A 26,061-nucleotide genomic window follows, 5' to 3' on the forward strand; every position below is an offset into this window, starting at 1 on the left:
ATTACATAGGAATTTCCACTTTGAGCACAAAGTGGTTTACTTCTTCGAAAGGAATTTGGATTTAGGCTTTGGGTTTGTTTTCTAATGGCTACGTTAGGATGAGAGACAACACATTATTCTAAATGAATTTAACAGTTGAAGAAAACCTAAAGACCCATCAATACTCCGGACAGCCTTGCGGTTTCCTTTCTTACAATCAGCTTTTTAACCACATCTAGGCAAGGCTTTCCTTAGGTGGGTGCCTTATTCTGTCTTTTAGTGGCAGAATTTGCAGTCGTCAGGTTACATCATGAATGCCTTGTACCATGATGCTGTCCCTCATTTAATATCAAATCTTAAACATTCCAGTTCATGTCTACTTTGTCAGTACTTGTTGCAGATAAGTAGATTATGTTTACATGACGGTGTAGTTAGGCAGTATTATTTTTCCCAAGTGATTTTACGTCACTTAGTAAAATATCCTTAGCTTAACTACCCCAATAATTTGAGTATCCCATAGATGTTGTTCGAGGTTCATCTGTTCATGTTCATAAGAGTCATTTTTGCTCGACAAGGCCATGGTAGTCTATAATTTTTAAGGTGCTTTTCATGGAAAAGGTTAATTGAACAGCATACTGTATTTACTATGGATAGATATTACTTTATGGGGAGTCTGAGCCTACTTTGAGCGTGTTAAATGGATTACTTACTGACAGTTTTGTTTGTATTTTACTTGAGAAGTGTCGCATAATTTAGCTTCCTTCTTTTCCTGATTACCTCCCATAAGCAATCTAAGATTACATTCTCTATGGGAATTTTCAGTAAGAGTTCAAGGCACTGAAGACTGCTGTGGCAAAAACACATATGTTTTGCAAATTTTTATTTTTAGTTTCTCATTTTATATATTCCTATCTCCAATTTATTCATATCATGCTTATTCCCACTGACACCTATCCCCTGCCTATTTGCTTGTTTATCGATTTTAACAAACACACATGTCCACAATGCACCTAACATTCTCAGGGAGGTCAACTACAAGAACACTTTTGTTCGACTCTAAGATCTAACCTCTGTCAGTGGTCCTCACATGTAATTCCATACCCCTTTATCTCTCTGGAGGAAGAACAGGACTAATCAATTGTCTCGAGGCATCTACACACGTTCAAATAACGAAGGTTCTTGAGACCTCTGTTAATATCCCAGGGAAGCCACACCTCCCTTTCATGTCCACAGGTGTGGAAAGAATGCAGGGGAGAGAGGTTTGTAACCATGCAAGTTACATATGCCGTACCAGTTTGGGAATCTGGAACTGTCCCGTCCAGCAGCCAAAATAAGGCCTAGCATGGAGGTCTGCTCCCAGAGAACTTGCTCTTCCTATAATGTTCGATGCCATATTTTATCTATTCAAGAATTACAGTACTTTATGCCCTTTACAGAGCTGCTGCATCATCATTACGAATGAAGCTAGCCTTAAATGACAAACGATTGTCACAACTTTGACTGCAGGTAATCTTACCATAGGTAAATCTCTTTCGGAGGTGCATATGAATAAATGCCATACCTTATGACCTGACCCAGCACGCCTTAAAACCTCAAATACCCTTTGACATTAACTTAAACTATCCATCTCTCACCAGGTTCCCTTTTTGTTTTTCATGTTTATACTTGTAAAATTCCAGTCAATTTCTAAAACAAACAATGTGTCATTCTTACTCTTGTTTAAAATCACAGTAATCTTTTATATCTTGTTAGAGGATATTTTTTTGGTCCTTTGAACTCTGAAGTCCTTATTCTGTCAGACAGATATAGCACCTTAGTTGTTTTTTTAGAAAAATCAGACAATAAAATCACTATATCCTTGTCTGAAGTAAACATTTTTGATTTCCTTGGTAGTGATATTTTCACCACAGTTGCTTTGCTAGGTAGATCCTGCATATAGCTGTATGGCCATCATGGCCACTAACCTACTAAGTGCAGCTGGATAAAAAGCAGACTTTCCCTGGATCTATCTGGAAACATCTAAAAATGTTCCAACAGTATTCTCTGGATGTACCAGCTACCATGGCACTGCCAACTACTGAAGGGGCACTATCATCTCATGCCAAACCTTGGTATGAGCCTCATGGTTTCCATGGGCAAGTCTGGTCAGGCATGATGATGAATCTAGTGCCTATACTGTCCTTTTGTGGCTCTGACAACATACGCTTACGGTCTCTCTGGGGTCTCTTCAGACTAGCTCATCTTCTATGGATGACCCTGACACTAGCTTTCAACTCCGCAATTTCTTGATTATCATAGACGTTTATTTACGCAGCACTTGCAATACTGGTCTTTCCTAAAGCATCTCTCTTCTACCAATAATCTCTCAAGTACTGCTGACACGCAACGACTATTTTTATCCCTGTAAAACAGTTTCTTTATCTCCTTCATGCCTTAACCAGTTTGAAATTGGGCCAATCGAAATAAAACAAATACTGTATTGCAAATTCACCTTATAAAGGACTGCTCCTTTGAGCACCCAGGGAATTCGAAGACCCAGAGAACTATGAGACGGCGGTCTGGAGATGAAAATATATTTTGGAAGGGAATGTAAGCACAGGAAAGACACAAGTGGCAAAATTCCAAGAGGTCCTTTCCATCGCATAGCGCTGGAAGCGATGACGGTGTCGTAAATTCTACGAACCAAGGATTTCCCTACACTCTCCTCCAGAGGACAGAAAATACAAAACTTTAGTAAATGTTTCTTCAACTGGCAAAAATTACCTAAAATACAAAAGGAGGTAAATCTGCTCATTGTGAAAAAATGGTTCAAGATACCAATTCAGATGGGTAGATGTACCAGGCGCACCTGCCCATATACGCTCTATTCGGTGATTGCTTTCTGGCAGCTGCCTCCGGTTCGATATCACCATCAATTATGAAAATGTTTATGACTTCTTTTACGAAGCCACAAATAATTTACAAATTATTTGGCCAGCCACGCCTAATATAAATTATATATTAATTTCTGTTTCACAGAGGAGCAGATATTAATTGGCTACATAATCTTTCTATCCAGTGCATTCATTGACACTCTTCCGAATGTGAAAGCCATAAAAAAATACAATTTCCCTTTGATTCACAATCAATTCATATAACAAAACAAACTTATAATAAATAAATTATTTAGATCACTGTTTAAATGAGAAGATCGAGCTACACTTCTCAGCTCTTATGAAGCTACCCAAAATCACAAAAGATGAAACGAGCCTTTCTGAAAATATAATTTTCATAATTTTCTCGATGTCCTATACTTACGATGGTGTTATAAAAAATCAAGTAAAATAATACATTATAACACTGTCCAAGCATAGTCAAAAATGTCAAAACACAACTTGATTAGGAAATATAACAAAAATGAGCACGTGCTGAAAATACAGAGAAAGAAGTTTGTTAAGAAGTTATGCTCCAAATGGCAGTAAGCCCTGTTTAATGTTTAGTAATTGGTTAATGTGTTATTCCAGTCACATATGTCCTAATCAATGACCAAGAAAGATTTCCCGTTATTAAATATAAAGGTACATGCTTATCATACAAAATATTAAATTTTATGTACAAAACATTTTTAGTCATTCGAAAAAATAAAATATAATGGCAACTGATATGTCATATAATGTAACATTGTAAGCGTCATAAAATAACATAAGATAAACAAAGTCAATATTCACTCGTGTCACTCTAAAGCAAACCCAGTAAAAATGAACACGTGAAAGAAAGAATTACAGTTCAAATCTACACGAAAAGCACAAATGAATACAATGAAAACACACACATATAATCTACTGTCCAAATTCATCAACATTACACACACTTACCTTCACCACAACCCAAACAAATACATTACAGTACAGTACACACAAGGATAATAAAACTACACAAAGACATTACTACACGTGCAATAACTCACCTCCCACCAGTAAAGCCATTCAGTTTATTAATACATTTAATTTTTTGTTATCAGAGATGATATCAGCTTTATGTATAATACATTTTATCCTGCAGAAATCAGTCTTGTGATTAAGCTTCACTTTTTTTCAATTTCAGGATCCTAAGTCTTCTATTAAAAACCCCCGGTTTCATGGGATTGGTACTTTGGCTAAATGGCAACCTCTGATTATAAAGTTTTAACTGATTCTTTTCTATGAAGATTATGGTCAATTTGACTTTCTAAAGCTGATTTAAAAACTTATCTCATATAGTCCTTCCTTATGCAAAGGTCAAATGTCTATTTCAAAATCTTGATATCAACATTTGTGGCATTATCTGGATCCTTTGCACGTATTTCTACATGACAATCAGTCTCGAAGCTTGTGGTAACTGATAAAATAATGAACCAACAGAGCAATGTAATAATGGTTCTTAACATAGTTTTCTACTTTCTGAATATTTTTTTTATGTATTCTTATAACCACTTACGTTCTGTATTTGCTAACAGGGGTCTTCTCATAATCATATAAGTTTTTTTTATCTGATATAGGAACAACTGTGTATCATAAAAGCATGAAAATTTATAATCATTAAATAGATAAGCAAATTTAAAACACAGTTCTCTCCAAATTTAAATCTAGAAAGTTTTTCAATTTCTTGTCACGTACTTCATCTTAGAAAGCTTAGTATTCCTTGTTCTATATTCCCCTTTTAGCAAACCCAGTATTCCTTATTCTGTACTTCATCTTGGCAAGTTTCGTAATCCTAGCTCCATATTTCTTTTTAGCAAGCTTAGTATTCCTTGCTCTGTACTTCATCTTCTGGGCAAGTTTAGTGTTACTTAAACCGTACTTCATCTTAGTGGCACGTTTGGTATTCCTTGCTATGTACTTTATCTTCTTACCAAGCTCAGTATTCCTTGCTCTGTACTTCTTGTCAAGTCTAGTATTCCTTAACCTGACTTGATCTTCTTGGCAAATTTAGTCTTCCTTTCTCTGTACTTCATCTCTTTAGAAAGCTTAGTGAGTGTGATGAAAGAATCAGTGGCCAATCTGAGAGAGAGGGTACACGTGTAAGAAGTGGACCAAGAAAGAGAAGTGAAATAAAGAAGAAGGGGGAAAGCTTGGTACAGGCCTATAAGCTCTTCTTTCAGAAGTACATGGGGTCTTCCCTTTCTGACGTACTTAAACTTTGCAAATGGTTTTCTTCTCTCTAATGCAATACTGGTGCTCCAACCTCTGTTAATTCATTAATCTTTTGGCTGTGGGATAATACAAACTGACCTCCATTTCGACAGTTTTATTGAACCAAGCCATCCGCAGGAGGAGGCAGCGAGACAAGTTGAGACTATGAGCATAGAACAACGGCAAAATGACTGAACAAACTATAAAGGAACAGGTCACATGAACATGTTCTTCAGACAGAAAAAAGACAGAGATAGAGAGACAGAGAGAAAAAGTGCTATGTTGGATTCTCATTACACAAACTGGAAACATCAAACGGATGAGAAACTGTCACTTAAAAGTGAACAAAACTTGAACACGATCATTACATTCCAAAGATAATCTTGGCACAGATAGAGAAGGGAACAATATGACAAAACCCTGCATATAAAATATATCTAATACTTTAGGAGGAGAAACTGAATCGTGTATAAAAGAAATAGAAGGTTGGTGGAACCTGTCGTGAGGTTTATCTATTTTTTCCTCAGGGGTATGTTAACAACAATGTTCTCTTGAGAACTGTATAAAAAGTTACGGTTTCTCCTATTCACAATATAAGGAAGTTCTTACATTCAAAATAACACTTTGGTGATTCAATTCACCGTCGATATAACAAAATGACACCAGAGCAAAGGAGTTTAGTCCTTAATTTCAAAATCAATAGAATCTCATTTGCATATGTACAGCAAAAGTTGAAACAAATCGACGTGAGCATCATGCCTAGGAGAGACTGAACTTGAAAACTGCCAAAAACACCTAGTTACACTTGCCATCAGAGGCCCAAACACTCGACCAAACTGAACTTTCGCTGAGTCATTTCTCCTCAAGAGATCTCTTGCAGGCATGATACCCAACATCACAAGAGAAAAGACCTCACATTATCTTAGTACAAAACGTGTACATATAATGTAGATATTTTCTTAGCAACAAAATACTTTCTCTCATACAATTACACATGCAATTGACACAGCCTAGAATCAACTTAATACGTTTTGTGGAGTCCAAAATTCACGATATGGTACTACATTTACTGTGAATAACAAAACAGGTAGAAAAAAGCACCGTCTATGAGAGAAGGGACAGATTTCTTTAAAAAATATAGGACCAGAAAGAGAGACGAAGAGAGTTAAAATGGGTTAGTAAGAGGAAAAGTAGAAGGGAGAAGAACGAGAAACGAATCTCGAGGTTTTGAAGAATCTCCTTCTTCACAAGACACCTAAGGAATGGGAGGCAGTTTCACTATATAAAGGCACTTCAGTCTCGAACGTCATGTGGAAGACAAAAGGAAAAGCTATCATTATGTGTCATGACTCTTAGGAACGAGTTGGCTTCGAGTATATAGTAAATAAAAAATCAAAAGCGTAATTACCATAAAACACTTTGCAAATCGAAGATGGGTGGCTACAGTTCAGAGAGAAAGAAAAAAGCTAACTCCAGTTAAAGCTACACTGAATAAAGAAATTCTACCATTGTTTAAAACCAGGTCAAAAAGAAGATCACAGTTCTATAAATATATATCTATATATAAATTCTTTAAATTCTCTTATATTAGGAGGATTTCCAAACGTCATTGGAGGGGATGAATGGGTTTTTCGTACCATCTTAAACCTTTGACTAGAGGCAAAGTTATGGAAAGGGGGTTCTTAGTACTGCATATTTCTAAGTGGTCCTTTAAACCGTAATGCGTCAGTTCACCTTGGAAATTTCTCTTTTCATAAAAGAGGTATCTATCTATGATGGTGACATCAGGAAGCATGTTTAAAAAAGATATGTAAAATATTCTCCGTCCGAAAATCTTTACTGTATGAGTAACCTTACAAACATGGCAGTGCATTTGTGGCCTTCGTTGAAACAGAAACAGCTTCCTACGGTTCGATGTTTAGAATAATATCTCGCTTTTCTAATATTAACTACGTATGCATTCCCTTCCCAAACAGTTAACGACTATATTTTGCAACATTAGTTTAGTTTTGTGCAACACACTTCAAAATTTCTTGAAGAGGTAAAAAAGATACCATTTTATATTTGTCGTCTAAATGAAAGGCTGAAAAAGAGTACGATTTTTTCCTATTTTTGCGATTTTTTTGTTATCCATCCGTGGACCAACGAGGAAGTAAAAAGGGTCGTTAATACAACAGCTATTCTGTACATTTGTGACCACCACCACCACCCAAATCAAACATTAGGCCGTAAATCAGTTATATCAGTAGCAGTAGTAGTAGTAGTAGTAGTAGTAGTAGCCCCCAGCAGCAGAGGAACCAGCAGCAGTAGTAGCAGAAGGGAAGTAGATTCTACGATTTTTCCCAATGTTTTACTCCTTCTCACCTGTGACACAGATGGCAGCATCAGTAGTCGCCATCCCTAGGAGATTCACAGCTGTACAAGTGTATACACCATCATCCTCTGCAAATTAACAGACGCCCAGTTTATTAGAAATGAAAACAGTATTACAACTGTTCACAACAACAGTTTGACTGCAATCACACGTCATCAGGACTAAATCCCATATCTCAGTTTTCTTTATTTGTTCGTGAGAACATTTTTGAAAAAATTTCTGCCTTAGGATGCGTAACCAGAATTATGACAAGAGGAGGAAAACTGGTAAATTTGAAAGAATCTAAACAGTATCATTTCTTTTAGTATATGTCGTTTAAACAAACTGGGGTCCTTTCTTTAATTTCTATGCACTGCATTCTTAATTCGGAAGAGTCACCGCATCATTTATTTATAAGAAAGAGAAACGTCTACCAAAAAGAAACCTCTGATATATGGGAATTTGCTCAACTAAATAAGCTATAACTAACTTGAAAATCTCAGGACAGCGTTCCAGAATCTATCAGCGGCAGTATTATACACCAAGTACAGAAACAGTTCAAACTATTTTCAAAACAGTTATGAAAAACGTGATTTAGATCAAAAGGGTAAACCAAATATAAGCTTTACGCCAAAAACGCTAATTATACAATAAACAAGACTGGCGCAGACAAGGAAACCAGATGAAAATGCCACTTGGTTGCAAAGCTAAGTAGTATAGACTATTGCATCAGTCATGAACTAAACTACCCAGAAATATGCAAAATAAGTAAACTAACGTGCACACTATTTCACTGGTGTAATTATTCCTGAAACTAAATTACTAAAATTAGTCGAAAACGTGAAATGACAAAGGAAGGCAATGCAGAGCAATCTCAGCGTTGAACCTAAGGATCTTAAAGAGCTATGATGCTTCTGATACATTAAAGTGTTTATGTTGCCAATGAAATAAACCAGAGGCATTCAGTGACTGCATGTTTGAAAGTTTACCTGGAAAGACCAATGACTATCAGTTTACCTGGAAAGACCTGAGGGATGATGAGTCTACAAACACCGTTTCTGTAGACTATCTGGTAATGAGGGCCGTTCTGGAGGATGACGTCCCCTTTGGACCATGTCACTTGGACGGGAGGATCTGCTTGAACCACGCATTCCAGCTTTACTGCCTCTCCCGCCGCCACCGTCAGATCGCGAAGCGGCTGGAAAGGAATCTCAGTCAGACTTTTATAGAAGCAAACTGGGGAAGCGTCCAAGAAATAAGCCTGAGGCTTATGAGTAAGTTAAACTGAAGAAGCAAAAGTGAAGAAATAAAAAAGAAAAAATTTTACTAAATTTTTACAGTATTATTGCGTAGTTTAAACAACTATCAAACAATTGTAATAAACTAAAAAAAAAGTTACAAATACTCCTCATACAAAAAGAAAGGGAAACTAGCATGTTATGTGATTTACATTTATAGATACCCAAGACAGAAAAGGTCAAAATAATCGTAATTCTCTATGACGAAGAATATCTCTTGGGTTCCAATGAAGTAAAAGTTATGATGCATCTCGGACTTTAACCCATGAAGTGCTCAACAGCCCTTTACGATACCAACCACAATGTACAAAAAACACATTAAATGGTTAAAAATATTACACGTAGCTTTCCGAGCAGGTTAATGTGATAAAAATATCTTTAAAAACTTTGTGTTTTGCCAGTGCAAATCATTGCCTCGCAGGCTTAAAGACTGGTGTGAAGAAGGCAACCGTACATGTTACACAAAATCAAAAAGACTTCATGCTTCCTACTGAGTATGGAACTTTACATTTCAACTGATGCATCTGTATAAAAGATGTGGAATGGGGAGATGTGGAACGTTAACAGTTGATATCTATAAAATAAAGTGCGCTTGAAAAGAATCTTGTTCTGACCAACTCAGTAACCATCAAAGATGTAGGGTGACTGAAGTGGAAAGCAGCTGTCTAACTGGGAAGATGTCGTCAAGAAAGTACTATACCTGAATCTGTCGTGTTTTCAGGCCACTCAAGGATGCAGGATCATTCAAATTCACAAATTCTGTCCTGCTAGCTTAGCAAGTGTGACCCAAAAGCCAGAATTGAAATGAATGTCAGTCTTAAGAAGAGTAAATCAGAAGTTAAATGTCAGATGCCCTTAGAGAAGTTCATAGTGAGTAGGGAAGCAGTCTGCTCTTGAGCATCCCCCTCATGGGTACCACTGATGAGTTGTAAAGGTGACATACATAAACAAAATGGGATCTGGCAGAACTGATTATAAAGAGATAAATTTTCAGAGTTATGACAGAGGTAGAAGATCAACTTATGTTTGCCATTTTCTGACATGTTGAAAAGGAAAAGAATCATCTAGATGAAGTCAGTGTCGTCTGTTGTGTGATGTGCATTGACAACCCATTTAGTTTCCTAACGATAGCTAAGTTCGTGCAAGATGCTTACCCAACAGGCTTGAAGGGAGATACTGAAACTGTTGAGGCATAAGAAAACCTGCATATGGTGAAAATGTTGTGAGTTCTTAAATCAGTCTCTGACTAGGGACTTGGAAAAGTCATCATAATGATCGTATTAAGAGACAGGATCATCCTGTGTTTTTATTAGAGATAAAAACCCACTAATATAAAAAAAAAGCGGCAGACAAAGATCCTTCCCTTCTACGTTAGTTGCCAAACCTATTCCTGTAAGCCTTGTACAACTTGAGGTGGAGGGCTTGTTGGGATTGTTGAGTATTTGGCAATCTAGTCACAAAAATTTTTTTTCAGAGCGAGTTACTGGATAGCATCTGTTTGTGAAGGTGGGGAGTATCTAGATTTTATAAAATTTAACATGAACTTGGCACAGGCAACGACCTGGCCATAGGTGTGTTCTCTGGGGACATCAGTAAAGAAGCAAAGTAGGTTATATTACTCCTGTATGGGCCACTTTTAAACAAGAAAGTAACTTAAGTTTTAAGTGTTATTCTTCTATCCAACAAATATCAAAAGACTGAGTGGAGAAAAGGGGAGCACTTCAAAGAAAATAGAACTTCTCATGAGTGCATCAAAGTATCCATCTTCTAAGCTGCAGGGTCTGTGAAGGGAAATCAAGAATACAGAAGTTCAGTACTGAGGGACAATGCAATAAGGTCTCCATGACAGGAGTTCAAAATCGTGTAACCATAAGATGAAGATATCATTTGAAGGCTTTACCTTATGAGCTTTGCTAATGGAACACAAGTGAAATTGGGACTCTAAAGGGGATTATGATCCTTGTAGCACTATATACATATATGAGACAACAATGTACTCAGGTGCTCCTGACGAACAACTTCCTTAGATTAGAAAACATTGGCAGAACTGATCATTTTTTACATGGAAACATTCCTGTTCCAAGAGGAGTTCAGTAACAGAGCTGAACTTGTGCATTTTCTTAAGGAAAGGACACACCGGTAGGGACTCTTTGCCAGTATCCACAATAAGAGGAAGCTCCCACCTAACATAAATTCCGATGCACAACATATGGAGAGAATTAAATAAAGACGATGTTGATGGGCGGTCTTGTCGTGACGATAAACTGATCAGGGCTGAGAAGTAAGCAACAAACCTCCATGGAAAATTAATGACGAAATGCATTTAGATCGGAAGGAAACGGCTCACAAGAGAATCATCAAGCAATGCAACAGAGCTCAGAAAGGAGATAAACAATAAAAAGCAAAATGAAAAATCGGCGTCTAGGAAGCGTATGCAGCAGCAATACAGCTTTCGTAGAATAAAGTTTAGTACCAAGTAGGAAGCATGAAGAAAGAAATAGGGTTCCTTTTTACTAGCATGTGTATGGTCATCTTCATACGGGAGCAAAAAGCTGTGAATTTTACGTCATTCATAATATGAACATGACCTTATTTGGCATAAGCCCCTCATAATTAAGCAATATCTGTATAACTATGCATTATAAGATATTTAACAGCGTCTAGAAAGTAAGGGATTATTATGGCTTTTCAATCAGTTATTTTTATATGCGTCACATAATCAGTAAAGTTTACATAATATTAAACAAAAAAGAACCAAGATAAGAAAAAACTGGATGAAGCATGCACTACTGAAAAAGTTGGCAAACGCTGGTAACCAAACCAAAATGCTGGATGCGCACGTTCTATAACATGTTATAAGTGAAGGTCTTGAAACCTAAGTTTTGGTATTTTTGGGATAGGTGTCTTTCTGTTCCCTAAAATATTCACAAAACTTTTATTCTTTTACACTGACTGTCATAATAACAGGCACAAGTCAACTTTAACTAACAAAAGAACACTCAGTACCAGAACTGCCAGTGAGTTATAGTGGCAGTATCCCTGGTTCTAATCCAAATTGGGGAAAAATTATAAAAAAAAAGGAAAGGCTTTAATAGGAAAGTTACAGGCAAGGGAGGTTGAGTCGTTTTAGGAACCTTTAATCTTGTTATAACTATTTTCCATAGGCTGTGTAAATTTTAATTATCTTTGTTATCGTTATAACTGCTAAAACTGTGTTAATTATTTTTCGTGTGCTGTGTAAATTATGGCATCATGATTCCTCACAGTGTAAACAAACAAACATGGACAAAAGTCTTCATACAATTCCTTGGAATGAAAACAAATATGTTACATTATAAGGAGAAAATTAGTGGAAATGATTTAGGTGTGTATGACTAATTGGAGAAATGTTTTAAAATAAGCAAACATGAAAGAAAAATAGTAAACAAATATAAATAAATATAGATTCGCATTTTACTATAAATCAGCCTTTGGGAGAGGTCAACGATAATTTTTCCTCTTCCCCTCTCTCTCACACGCACAGTGTTTAATTATCTTTAAACAAGAGTGCATTTCACCTGTAAAAGGAGGAAACGCTTGCATGGAAAACATTATTATAGTTATTAGAAAAACCAAAATTCATAATGACGTAATTTTATCTCATCTGGAAGACAAAGCTTGCAAAGAATTACTAGGATACATCTGCAAATCAATTTAGTGGTTATATTTTCAGCATAAAAAGCCTTAGTTGTCGGCAATATATGGAGAGTCAGAGGACGTGGTGAAACTGCAGCTATTATATTCCTTATACAAATGAAAACTAATTGTTTGTATGACTTTCTTTCTTATTTTGTTTGTTCGTTTAGCATCATTTACAAACACTGACTGATTCCTCTCTCACTTGAAACAGATTGGCTCTGATGTTGAAAATAAAAAGCATAAAGGTAAATTTCTACACTGAACGAATAAATTTCCCAGTAGGCGACAATATTTGCTTGCGTGAAAAGGAAGTAAAATATTTAAGGCAATGTACCCAAAAAATTCATTTCAATAAAAAAAGAAGATGTAAGATTATACATAAAGCGTTAATCCATTTGTATGACGCTCATAAAAGTCATAAATCGACACATCGACTTACAATCCTCTTGTAATCAGTGTGCTCAAGGATCAAACAATATGTGCTATACGATGTATAATTAGGGGGTAACTTACCGTTATGTATAGTGGCGGTCGTGTTGGCTGGGTAAGAGGACCAGAACGAGGGGTAGATGGCGTGGAAGGGGGTGTGGCACTGAGGGGAGGTGACCCAAGCACTGTTGGAGGCGAGGCAAAAAGGGTCAGGGTTAGTTCAAACCAAGCAGGGTTCAACAACGAAAATCTCAGCACAGACACACTGGCTCAACAGATGAATTCTTCTGCGTGAATACTTATTTCCTTTGAGTAATGTCGTGGAAAACAACTTGAGTTAGGGGATAACTTAAAAACATTATTTCCAGGATTTACTGTATTAAGTTTGATTAAAAATAAAATAAGTGTACAGGATATAAAATAATTTCAATGTGAATAACACTCATACAAATAAAACCATAAATGAATAAAATGGGCATTACAGTGTCCTGCTAACCAACCTAAGGAATATCTACTAACTGCAGATTAATAATTTCTAACATGCATATTAACCAGATACTACCACAGGGTTTTGCATTGAGCCAAAAATGGTCTTCTGTATCATAATGCGACACATACAAGGGGTGTTAGTATACCTTTCATTACCTACACCCTACAAGAATTTGTGCAATGCAATAAATAAATCTGTCAATTTAGGTATAAAACTAAGGATGATAATCACATTCAATGGAGTGGTTTGGTTATTTCAATATGTAAATTTCTAGCAATGTTTGTATCCTTAGTCATGCACTAAAAACTGGTTAGTCAGGTGGCCGAACACGCAGAGCAGACTAAAGGCTGGTATATTTGATGACTGGTCGTGCAAGGGGGTGCTAACCAGTACCTCCCAACTCTGTTGTGGTGTAGAGAGCATCAGTTGGCGTCCCTTCTAAAGACAAAGACTTGGGCTGGACAGTTGCACCGGGTACAAGAGGCACAAACCTCTTTGGGCCCACAAAGCTGCTGGGGCTTGCCTCGTGGGTCTTGGTTGGACTAGGTTGTTCTGCCTCACCCTCACTATCTGAATAAGGATCACCGGAAATTGGACGGAACTGTGCTTGCTTCTTGGGAACAAACTCAGGAATCATCTTCCCCATATACTGCTGATACTCACGGTCTGTTTCTGAGATGTCAGACTGCAGTGATGGTTGAGGAGAGGTGATCTGCTCAGGGGCTGGATCTTGGTTTGACAACAGGCTCTTGGGAGAAGTTTTCTGCTCAGTAGCATCAGATGACGATGGTTTCTGTGTGACTCCAGAATCAGGATGAATATGGCCGTTTGTTTTGGCACTTCCTTTAGTCTGAGGCGTATCTGTCTTCTCATGGATGACTGGGATAGGTATCTCCCCATTAACATCTCCATTTACTTTTTTCTTCTTTTCTACCTTCTTGGCTTCTCCAGGAAGGATTACTCCAAATTCATATCCAAAGTCATATTTGAAGTAGATCAGACCTGTGTCCGGATCAATATGCTTCGTGCCTACAGGAAAAAGTTTTAATGCTCTTAGGGGTACATCATATGCACCCTACTCTTTTAAAATTTAATCAGAAGAATACCCCATGCAAGGATGCCATCACCATGAATGTAAAAAGTTATATTGTAACATCCCTTTACCAAGAATAAGGTAATACACAATTAACCTGTATGCTGTTTTCCAAAAAAATTATAATTAGGTGCATGCAGCACAATCTTACACCATCACTGAATTGTAAACTGACAAAAGAGTCAACATTGCACTGTGTCAGTACCTGCCAAATCTAATTCAATATGCATCATCAATAATAAAAAGATTCACAGAAAAAAAATTATATGTTCACTTGGCCTTTACAGGATAACAAACTTACTTACCGAATTCAGATACCCTGGATTCATCTCTATAAGCCTGAGGTTCCTGAAGTGTTGGTGATTTAAGCTCTTCTGCAACTGTAGCAGCTGGAGGTGCAGCAGTGGAGTCTGGTGAGACAGAGCATCTTTTCAGCTCCTCAGGTAGAGATGGGGGTTCACCGGCAGGTTCAGCAGGAACTGAACCCTCCCTGGCAGCAAATACCTCAGTCACTAGCTGCTCAGCAAATTTCTGGGCCTTGTGACGGAATGTCTGTGTCATATCCTCAAACTGGTGACTAACCACCTCTGGAAATAGGAATTTTGAATAGCAAATTGTCTCAACTCATATAAATAGCAAATTGTCTCGACTAATATAAATAGTCAATGTGGAAATAATACAGCATAATTCAATAAAGACAGCAACTTTGCACATAACTTACTCTGAGCAGTCTTGGCATATTTCTTGTCAATGCCTCCTTTGGTTGGTGAGCTTATCCTAGCATGAGTTTCAGGTTCTGTTTCTGTATCAGTTGTAATCCCTCCCCGGGTTCGACCCCCAACTACATCATCCTCTAAATCAAATGGCTTAAATTCAACCTTCGGGAAGCGTGGAATTGAATATTCTTCAAGGGATTCCCTTCTTTCTCTTCTTGGTAAATCTGAAAGATCCATGACAGGACGAGGTGGACCTTCAAAATGAGGTGGATGATCAAATTTAGAAGGTGGTGACGGATCCCTTCCAGCAGATTCACTACGCTGTCTCCCTATTTCACCAGCCGGTGGAGCAACCTTCCTGTATGCATACTCTTCCCCTTCACTGTCTGGTGGCAGCCATTTTGGAGCAATAGGAGCATCATAGTCACTTTCATAATCACTTCCTCTAAACTCACCCTTCAGAAATTTCTTTGGGTGAGGTGGAGGAGGACCTCTTTGTCGCTTTGGTTTAGCTGGCTCTGGTTCATAAGGGAATGGTTCCAGTTTTGGAAATGGTTTCTTTGAACTACTTTCTGTGTCCGTTCTGTCATGGTCTGATTCAGAAACAAAGTCGTATATGTCTGTAATATCAATATCAATTTCAAAAGCCTTTTTCGATTCAATCGTTTTCTTTATCATCCTAATATGAGCATCTTCTTCTTCTTCCTGAACTAACGGCTTTCCATGTATAAAACCAATCTCTGGTTGTGGACCTGGCTCTGGAAGGGGTGGTGTTGGTTCTCTTGGTTTTACTGGCTCTGGCTCTTTTGGCTTAATTGATGGTGCTTTCGGTTTGATTTTTGGAGATTTATTTACAGTAGGCTTTACTTTAGGTATAATTATTTCTGGAGACACTTCTCTTGGAACCAAAACTGGCTGCTGAATACGATCTATTGTAGGACGTAAAGGTCCACCTGAAGGTGGAGGAGTATCAAACTTTGTTGGAGGTGTTGGTGTTCTTTCACGCTCTATTGATAACTGTTTTGTGGTTGGTGGAGGAGGTCGGACAGGTGTGTATTCAGGATCTTCCATGTCACTATCAGCTGGCTTCCATTTAGGTTTAACCCTGCCTTCATAATCACTATCATAATCGCTCTCCCTAAATTCACCTTTCACAAATTTACTTGGTTTTGGCGGAGGGGGGCCTCTTTCACGTCTTGGTTTTGGTTTATCTGGCTCAAATGGAAATGGCTCCAAATTGGGAAACTTTTCAACTTCCACAACCATGAATTCTGGTTCTACTGGAGATGGTGGTCGCTCTGGAGCATCTTGAAACTCAGTCACAGTTGTTTTAATAGTTTCCATTTTCTCTTTTCTCATATGCAATTCTTCCTCCATTTTCAGCTTGGTGAATGTTTTTTCTGTTCTTTCAGTTATCTTTGTGTAGGGTTTGTCCTCATAAGACTGAACTTCCATCATTGTAGGAGGTTTGACTTTTGATTTGACATTAACTTTGTCAACAACATATTGCATTTCTTGCACAATGACACCTTCTATGGGAGGAGAGCCAGGCGGTGGAAGGGGTGGAGATTCTGCTTTCTCTGGCTGCAGAGCTACTTTTTCTTGTTTGTCTACAATGACTTTCTTATGAATTTCAACTTTAGGAATTACAATTTCCATTGCAACTTCTGGCATTATTACTTCAGTTGTTTCAATAACGGGTCTCCAAGGTCCATCACTTTCAGGAGGAACATCAAAAATAGTAGGGGGTGTTGGAGTCCTCTCTCTAGTCTTTGAAGGTGTTCTGTCAGAGCGCAACTTTGGTTTAACTTTGCTATAGCTTGGGTCCTCTGCATCACTATCTGGTGGTTGCCATTTAGGTTTAATGCGACCTTCAAAATCACTCTCATAATCACTCTCAGCAAAGTCTCCTTTCTGGAACTTTACAGGCTGGGATGGTGGGTGACCTCTATCCTTTTTAGATCTCGCAGGCTCTGGAGTATATGGAAACTGTTCAAGATTTTCAATTTGTTTTTCTTTTCTTAATTCATGGATAGACTTAGATTTAGGTTCAGTCTTTGGTTGTTGTTGTGTATCAGTAGCTGTTGCAGTGGTTCTACTGTCAGTAAATTTTATGACTCTTGTTGTTTGTTGCATGCTCACAAATCTTTTATGATACTGACTTGAATCAGCTATTTTTGTTATTTTCGTTGATTCTACACCTATAGCATTAGAAAAGGGTGTAGCCTGAGTGGGTGGCTCTATGTAAGCTTCTTCAGGAGGAGTTCCAGGATGTAAAACAGGAGAAGGTGATCTTGGTGGTGGCTGTGGCTTTGGTTGTGACTTGAAAATTTTTGGCTTCTTTGGTGTAATCTTTGGAACTTCAGCCGGAGCTGCCATTTCAATTTTTTCAGGAAGAACTATTTCAGGAGAAATCTCCCTCTCAGGTTCTGTTTCAGATTCTGGAAAGTCAACTTTTGGGCGAGGAGGACCTTCAAATTGAGGTGGTTTATCAAAAACTGTAGGGGGAGTTGGTGTGCGCTCCCTGGGCTGAGACTCCCTTTGAGTTTTGACACTCAACTTAACTTTGCTGTAAGTTTGATCTTCAGCATCACTATCTGCTGGCTTCCACTTTGCTGGAATATGTCCTTCATAGTCACTGTCATAATCACTTTCACGGAACTCTCCCTTTACAAATTTAGTAGGCTGGGGTGGAGGGTCACCTCTGGGCTTTTTTGGTTTCTCAGGCCCTGGTTGAAATGGAAAAGGTTTTAGATCTAATTCTTCCTTCTCCCTTACCTGTTTTGTTACAGCCATTTTAACTAAGCCTGTTGACTTCAGTGGTTCCATGTCTGGAACTTTAACTTCAGCAACAGGCTTTGGTTTTTCTACTGGTTGTATTTTTTCTACAATAGATTCTACTGCTACTGTTACCTCTGCTTCACTTTTATAAGGTAATGGTATGGGCTCCATTTTTTTAACGAGCTTTGGTGCAGATGTTGTTCTAGTCTCAGTTGCCATGAGCTTCTCTTGTTTTGCCTCTTTCACAGCCTTCCTTTCAATTTTCTTCTCAGTATCAAAAGTTTTCTGTTTTGTTGTTTTCGGAGAAACATCAAAGCTTGTACTTTCAAAGACCTCTACTTTTTTATCTGACATGACTTGCACATGAGTTTCACTCTTAACTTCTACTTTTTTCTGAGTTCTTGTGCCTCCAGTTGATATATCACTTTCATCCCTCATAGCATAGTAGGTATCTTCTGAAAAAGGTCCATGAGATCCAGGCTGACCATACGTATCTCTTCTAAATTCTTCAAATTTTGGTCTTTTTTCTTCAGGAGGAGGCGGAGAAGCTTTTGGGGCTTTTGGTCCATGCTCACTTCGTTTCTCCTCGTGGATCTCTTCTGACCTGCTAGTAAACATCTGAAAAAGAAAATTAATCCTTCCAAGTTTTACATGTATAACAACTCTGTAAGGTCCTAACATTTATACTTAATTCTTTTAGTATTATGAGTGTGTGTTACTGATTTTCCAAGTCAATAAAACTAATTTAGTATCATGGGCAAAACAGTATCCAATCAAAAGTCAAATTTTCAATTCTAATAGACTCAAGATAAGTTGGAAGAACATACATGGAAGAGAAAACATTCACCTAAAATATAACAGATCTGATTTACTAATGGGTACTTACTGGGGAGGTGTCTGCTCAACAGTGTCACAACTGTGTCAATAAAAAAGTCAGTAAGCAAAAGAAAAAATAAGGAAATAAAAACCAAGATGTCAGCAAAATAATTGAATCCCAAGATCACTGCAGAGATGCACGCCACAAAAATAAAACTGCACAGTTTAGTAAATTAATTTTGTTACAGCCAGCTGAGCACATGACTGATGTGGAATAAATCACACATTCCCAGTTACAGGGAGAGAAACAAACTTACTTAAAAATCTCTTGTATTTTGCATCAATTGCAGTTTAGCGGGGAAATGACCATAGTTTTTTAACCTGTCCAGGAAGAAAACTGCATTAGAACAAAATTGTGGATTGAAAAGCGCATTGTATGTACATTATGCAGGTTCTGAAGAATCCATGCGCAAGTGCATGCAAGCCATAATGAACAGGAGAACAGTTAAATAGAAAAGAAGGCTACAAAAGATAATGACCCTGGGTTAAACATTATTAGTGATTTCGACAGCTAACACAGCTAACTGTAGATTGACACTACACTATGGCCAACAAGCGCTCAATGGCGCCATGGGGAATTTAAATTTACGAACCTGGGAAGATTTACTTTCTGTTGACTTGAATGAACTGGAGAAGTGCGAGGTTTGGCCTACTGTTGAGGCTGAGGCAGTAGGGATAGTAAAGGATGTGGGTGGGAAGTTTCCATTTGGGGCCAGTCCACCACCGGAAGTGAAAACAGATGTTGGTACTTGTCCAAACTCTGTACTCGAGAAACTTCTGCTTTCACTTTTTGAAAATGATGCCGACATGAAAGATTCACTTTTGGAAAATGATGAACTAGATGTAGAGGACTGGGTAGTCTTTGCGTGTCTTCGAGGAAGAGTACCTTCTGTGTCTGCCACATAACCACTTTCCTCTTGCTCTAATGCTGTCATCTGGGTACTTTCTGTCTTTTTTCTGGATTTTGGTGATGCTGGCTTCTTCTTTAAACTTCCAGAACTTGTACTATCTTCCATTCCATCCATTCCTGGTGTGACAGGGGCTGTTTTTGCAGATACTACAGCACTGGTGACATTACTGCTTTGTGCTATCGCTGTAGGAGGCTGATTAGGGACAAAGACCTTTTGTGGCAATGGAGCTGGACCACTTCCTTCAAATTTTTTCATAATGTTCTTTACACCTTTTTCAGTCTGAGCTAAAGTTTGTGTAATTTGAACAGTGGAACTTCCTGATTCTTCAGTCTGCATGAATGACTTTTGTACCAAGTCTGGTGATGGCATAAACTCAGCAGCTGGAACTGCTGCAAAGATAGGCATCTGAACTGTAACAGGAGCTACTTTTGGAATGGCTGGAGGTGGGACAATTGGAGCCTGAGGGGTCAAAGGTTTTGCTGTCACTCTCTGAGCCCCTAATTTGCTTTCTGGTGTGATTTGTTTGGCTAAAGACTTTACTGTTTGAATAATGTGTTTACTCTGACTCATTTTGGACTGCTTTCCAGTTTCAAGTTCTGGAAATATAGCATTGGCATATGACAATGTTTCATCGAAGGGTTCTGGTAGTCCTAAAGTAGATGGTTTAGGTGGAGAGGGAACCCTTGGTTGCATGGATCTTCCCCTTTTCATTCTGATATTCAAAGGCTTGTAACCAAAGGTTTCACTATCACTCATGTACAACCTAGATACAGGGCTTGGTGCTGATTCAAGGTCACTTTCATATTCACTTTCAGTGAATGAACCGGGAACAAATCTTCTCGGCATTGAGGGAGCTCTACCTCTTGGACGTTTTCCCTTATCTTTTTCTACTGCGAATGGGAATGGTTCTAAGGGAGGCATTGGTATAACTGTTGATATAACAGTGCCTTCTTTAAGTGGAACTGTAGATTTACCACTTGCATCTTTACCTTTCTTTGGCTCTATCTTTGGTACTTTATGAATAGGAAGATAAACTGCAGCGTTTTCCTTTGGTTTTGGCTTTATATCAAACATAGCAGCAATTGAAAGATCTGGGGGATCTGGTAATTTTAATGGGGGAGAAAGTACAGGAGATGTAATGACATCAGAAATGACCTGTCTTGGTACTGAAGGAGAAACAACTGGAGAAGTAGCAATACCAGGAACTTCTTGCTTTGATAATGCTGGAGAAACTACTGGTGAAGGCACTTGTTTCATTAATATTGGAGAAGCTACAGGAGATACCACTTGTTTTGCAAATACTGGAGACACTATGGGAGAATGTAACTTGGGACTCTGTTTTGCTGGAGCTAAAGTTGGTCCTGCCACAGAAGACTCAGTTTTTACTTCCTTTTTAATTAAAGACTTAGAAGAAAACTTTGAGATTTTAGACTCTTCCGTGGAGGATTTAGATATGGTTTCATATCTACTAGCAGATGTAATAGTTTGAGCCTGAGGTATCTGCTGTGGCCATGTTTTTCTCTTTTCTTGCACAGTAACATTACTAGACCAATAAATGGAAGGTGGGGCTTCATGTGATCTAACAGGTACTTGTGGTGCCTCTGTTACTGGAGGGCGCTCTAAAGAGTGTGCCCGTGTTTTCAAATTAATCTTAGGAGGTTCTTCATGTACAAGTGGTGGCCAAACAGGTAGCATTTTACCACCAGCTGGGACTTTCACTGGCTTGAAACTTGATTTAGTTTGTTTCTTTTCTTCTGTTTTAGTAGGTTCTGCTACAGGCTTTACTTCAGGCTCTGTATCTACTACTGGTTCAGGCTGCGGCTTTGACATAACTGTTGGGATTACTGGAAGTTCCAGTTTTATAGGAACCATGTCAAATGGTGGGGGTGGTGCTGGAGTAGATTTGGCAGGTGTCTGGCCTCGTTTTGGAGTAGGAGCTCTCACAGGTCTGAAGCCTGGAGCAGGAGATGGAGAAGGTGCATGTCGAGGAATTGGTTCTAATGTTATTGGAGGTGAGATAACAGGTTCAGGCACTGGATGAGATGGCTCAGGCTCTTTTTCTGTTACAACAAAGGATTCTGGTACTGTCATATAAACAGGCTCTGGCTCTGGAATAAGGACAGGAGCAGGTTCTGGTTCTGGTTCTAAGGCACATACAGGTTCAGATTCAGCAGCATATACAGGTTCAGATTGTGGCTCTGGAATACATGTAGGAATTTCTTGCACATCAGGAACATAAACAGGAGTGAGTTCAGGTTCTGGAATATGAACAACTGATTCAGGTTCTGGGCTATAGATGAGGGCAGGCTCTGGTTCAGGTTCTAGAACACAAACAGGCTCTGGTTCTATGACTGAGACAGGAGTAGGCTCAGGAATACAGACAGGAATAGGCTCTGCAATAGAGACAGGGTCAGGCTCAGGTTGTTGAACATAAACAGGAGCGGGTTCAGGCTGTAATATCTGAACAGGAGTAGGCTCACGTTCTTGTATACATGGAGGTACAGTCACTTCTGGATACACTGGAACCTGTGGTATATGACTAAAGATAGGAGCCGGCTCTGGTTTAGGAATCACTACAGAACCTTCTGAAGTTTGGATATGTGTACTTGTTAGTGTAGATTCTGTTTTTTGATAACTCACAGATGACATCTGAGTCTTACTTTCAGTATATGAAGTCCTTGAAGCATGCTTCACAGATGGTCCCATTTCTGATTCTGGTGATGGTAAAAGCTTTGCTATCTTACTAGGTTTTATTCCTTGCCTTGTGTCAATGTCAACCATTGGCTTTGGTGGTGGCCTTTCAGTTTTAATTTCTTTTGCTTTTGGTTTTTCAGTTTTAGGAGGCTCTGACTTCGGCCTTTCCATCAGAACTTTAGAGGTATCAGGTATTGGTTGTTGAACTGGGGGAGGCTGAGGTATTGGTTTTTCTAAAACAGGCACAACAGGAGCTGTGCCTGTAGGTGGGACCAGACTACCTCCAAGAGGTATAGGTTTAGGAGGTGGTATTACTTCCTTCTTTGTTTTCTTTGATGTCACTCTTACAACTTTTTCCTCTTCAGTTACTCCTGATGCCTCTAAAAATTTCTCAACCAGTTTTGATTTTTTCTTAGGTGTTACAGACTTTGGTGCCTCTTTTACCTCCTCCTCCTCTTTCTTAAGAACATCAGGCCTCATGCTACCATCAAAGACTGGTGGTTGACTAACAGCAAATGGTAGAAAAGATTCTTGACCCAAAGACAGTGGGCGAGGTTTAGGAGGATGTGGTTCAGGTACAGCTGCTGATACAGGCTGTGGTTTTGGTATCAGAGGTTTTGTTAATTCTTTCAGGAGTGGTTCAGGTTTATAATCTACAGGAGCCTCAAATTTGAGCTTCTTTAAATTCAGCCTCTGATCTAGTTCCATGTCACTTTCATATTCACTGTCTGTGTAACTACCAGGTACAAACTTTTTAGGGGCAGGAGGTGGCATGCTTCTAGGGCGCTCTCTTCTTGGTCTCTCTTCAATAACAAAAGGAAAAGGCTCAAGATCTGGAAACCTTTCAGTCTTAAATCCTGGAAGACCTTCATCTTCACTAGCAGATGTTGCCTGACCTGATGCAGATTCACGGGTAGGTGTTGGAGTTTCCCGCACAGGGGTTGAAGGTTGTTTGGGGCTAGGGAACATTCTAATGCCCCCTGGTACTTCATCTGGAGACATGGGAATGATGGACTCTTCTAGTCGTTTTGCTAGTTGAATGACACTTTCACGTTTCTTTTTTGGTTTCTTTTGCTCTCTAGCTTCATCGCGATCAGGATGTTTTGGTGGTCTAACAGGCTCTTCAGTGCTTGCCCTCTCTGAGAGTTTTGGTGGTGGAATAATAAGAGGTTCAAGTGGTTGCCGTTCTGATTTCAATGGGACAGAATATGGCTGAGGTTGTGGAGCTAGCTCAGGTGCAACCTGTAGAGGTGGTTCAGGGAATGAAGCTGCTCTGTGGATATAATCAGTAGCCCAGTCTTCCCGCATCAGAAGATGTAACAAACATGGTTTGCATTTGACTACTCATAGAGGAGAAAGAGGACATCTGACTAGATGAAGTACTTGAAGCAAAAGAGGCCTGCTGCATACTGCCTATAGTACCTCCATAACTTGCATACTGCTGTGGTTGCTCTCCTGTACTTGATTTCAGCCCATCACTGACCTCAACTAGTACATCAGGAAATGTGTTGGATTCAGGCACTGGGTCTGACACTGCCACCTCACCAGACTTTTCATAGTCTTGAATCTCTGTTCCAAATACTGGAGGATGATCATCAATTTCAGGAGCTACAGGTTTGGGACTGTATTTCTGAACTTCTGGTGACTTTACAGGAGGAGCTTGATCCTCATAAAAGTATGTTTCTGAGCTATATGGAACTCCAGTTACAGTTTCCTGGGCAGGTTCCGGTGTTATGTCGGGTTCTGACACAGAAGCCACTTCACCATATTTTACATAGTCTTGAATCTCTGTTCCAAATACTGGAGGATGATCATCAATTTCGTGAGCTATAGGTTCAGGACTGTATTTCTGAACTTCTGGTGACTTTACAAGAGGAGCTTGATCCTCATAAAAGTATGTTTCGGAGCTATAGGGAACTCCAGTTACAGCTTCCTGGCCAGGTTCTGGTGTAATGTTAGGTTCAAGTACCTCTTTAAAAGGTATTACAGGTTCTGGTTCAGACTGAACAACTTCATTTGCAGGCTGCTGCACTGTGATTCCATCCTGAACTGAACTGGAATCAACAGCAGAGTCTTGAAGTGGTGGACTTGAAATGCCAGTTGTGTAAACATTTGTTTCAACAGTAGTACAAGAAGACTTAGAAAAAGACTTTTTGGATTCAACAAAGGTTGACTCCTTCAAAACACTTTCAGTTGTGAATTCTCTTTTAACATTTGAATTATATTCACCATGTTCTACCTGTACTGTTGGCAAATATTCATAATTTTCAACAATGGAAATTTCAAGTGGTTTATGAGGTGCATCACTGCCCTCTGTCCCACCTGTCTGCAAAGGTGGCTCTGGTTTACCTATGATTAGTTCGGATGTTTCCACTGAAGCAACCTGTGTCTCAGGCACTGGAAACATTACTTCAGATATAGGTATACCTGGAGGCTCAGGTGTGGTTTTTCTAATGGCCTCTGGAGTTGGAACTCTTTCTGAATCTGTGTCTAGAATTGGCAGTTCTATAGTAGGCTCATAAATTGTCTCTTTTGGAGCCTCAGTTTCTGTAACTGGTGAGTCTCTAACAAGTTCAGGAGTTGGAACCTTTGGGAATTCTGTCTCTGAGATTTGTGGTTCACTATAAGGTTCTGGAGATGGAACTTTTACTGGCTCTGCCTCTGGAACTGAAAGTTTATGCTAACAGGTCCAGGAGAATAAACTTTTGCTAGCTCTACCTCTGGAACTGGCGTTATGCTAACAGGTTCAGGAGACAGACCTTTCATTGGCTCTACCTCTGGAACTGGTGTCTGAGCAGGTTCAGAAACTACCTCAGGAATAGGGGATAAAAAAGTTGACAGCTCAAAAACAGATGTCGCTGTTTTTCTATTTTCTTGCTTTACTAAACTCACAAAATCAGACTGCTGCTGTACACCAACTTCCATGATTGGCTCAGGGGCAAGAACATATTCTGGGGAGGATTCTCGTTCAGATACGGACTCAATAGGGTGTTCTGGGGCAAGAACAAATTCAGGAGACTGTGCGTGAACCTCTAAAGGCAAAGGCTGCTGTGGCAAATTTTCAAGTTCTGTAGGAGAGATATACCCGTATTCAGGCTCAGGTTCAGGTTGAAGTTGAATAATTGATCCAACTTCTTGCATTGGCTGTGGGAATGATTTTGGCCTTGGTTTTGAAGGTACTTTTGGCACATGTGGACTTACAACACTAAGTGGAACTTCATCAACTGTAGTTGAGAAAGATGCTATGATTGATGATACATTTCTTGAGGTTATTTCTACACTGGGTTCAATTTTTACCATCTCTTCATCTTCTGATGGTAAGGGTGGCCAAGCTGTTTTCAATTTGCCAGGAGGTCTTTTAACTTCTTCCTCTACCTCATGTAAAGGTTCAGGACTATTAGCTTGGTAGTTAGGAGGGGTTGGAAGGGGACAGGGAACAGGTTTGGGTGTGGGCTTAAGCATTTTTGTAGGGGATGGGATAGTTGGTGCCTCTACTGTGACCTCCTCTATAGCTCGCTTTACAGTTTTCGCATGTCCCTCTTCGATAGTTTCGGATATGCTCTGTGCAGCAGAAAATGAAAAGATAAAGATAACAGTGCATCCTCCACCATGA

General features: G+C 39.0%; 2 protein-coding genes across 16 annotated transcripts in view; both read right to left on the bottom strand.

The window, feature by feature from the left end:
• Nucleotides 1-5,229: 5,229 nt before the first annotated feature.
• LOC136836607 (titin) overlaps nt 5,230-26,061 on the bottom strand; it is a 356,015-nt gene continuing 335,183 nt past the window's right edge. For 11 of the 15 annotated variants that reach the window (XM_067101069.1, XM_067101067.1, XM_067101061.1 and 8 more), the window contains 6 exons: nt 15,192-18,585; nt 14,776-15,057; nt 13,771-14,406; nt 12,972-13,072; nt 8,500-8,680; nt 5,230-7,571 (listed from right to left, as the gene is read on the bottom strand). In XM_067101069.1, coding sequence (XP_066957170.1) covers nt 7,480-7,571; nt 8,500-8,680; nt 12,972-13,072; nt 13,771-14,406; nt 14,776-15,057; nt 15,192-18,585 — 4,686 coding nt within the window. In that variant the 3' untranslated portion in view covers nt 5,230-7,479. The remainder of the gene's footprint in view (nt 7,572-8,499; nt 8,681-12,971; nt 13,073-13,770; nt 14,407-14,775; nt 15,058-15,191; nt 18,586-26,061) is intronic. The other 4 variants (XM_067101059.1, XM_067101063.1, XM_067101062.1 and 1 more) reach the window with 4 other exon arrangements.
• LOC136836598 (calphotin-like) lies at nt 19,386-25,994 on the bottom strand. Its single transcript, XM_067101052.1, has one exon. It carries the CDS (start codon nt 23,754-23,756, stop codon nt 19,386-19,388), a length of 4,371 nt encoding a protein of 1,456 aa, XP_066957153.1. The 5' UTR covers nt 23,757-25,994.

Source organism: Macrobrachium rosenbergii, chromosome 56, assembly GCF_040412425.1.
Source record: "Macrobrachium rosenbergii isolate ZJJX-2024 chromosome 56, ASM4041242v1, whole genome shotgun sequence".
NCBI classification, from domain to species: domain Eukaryota; kingdom Metazoa; phylum Arthropoda; class Malacostraca; order Decapoda; family Palaemonidae; genus Macrobrachium; species Macrobrachium rosenbergii.

Bases quoted from the DNA above. Each gene is read 5' to 3' on its own strand.
- LOC136836598 (XM_067101052.1), bottom strand. From the start codon at position 23,756: ATGCGGGAAGACTGGGCTACTGATTATATCCACAGAGCAGCTTCATTC.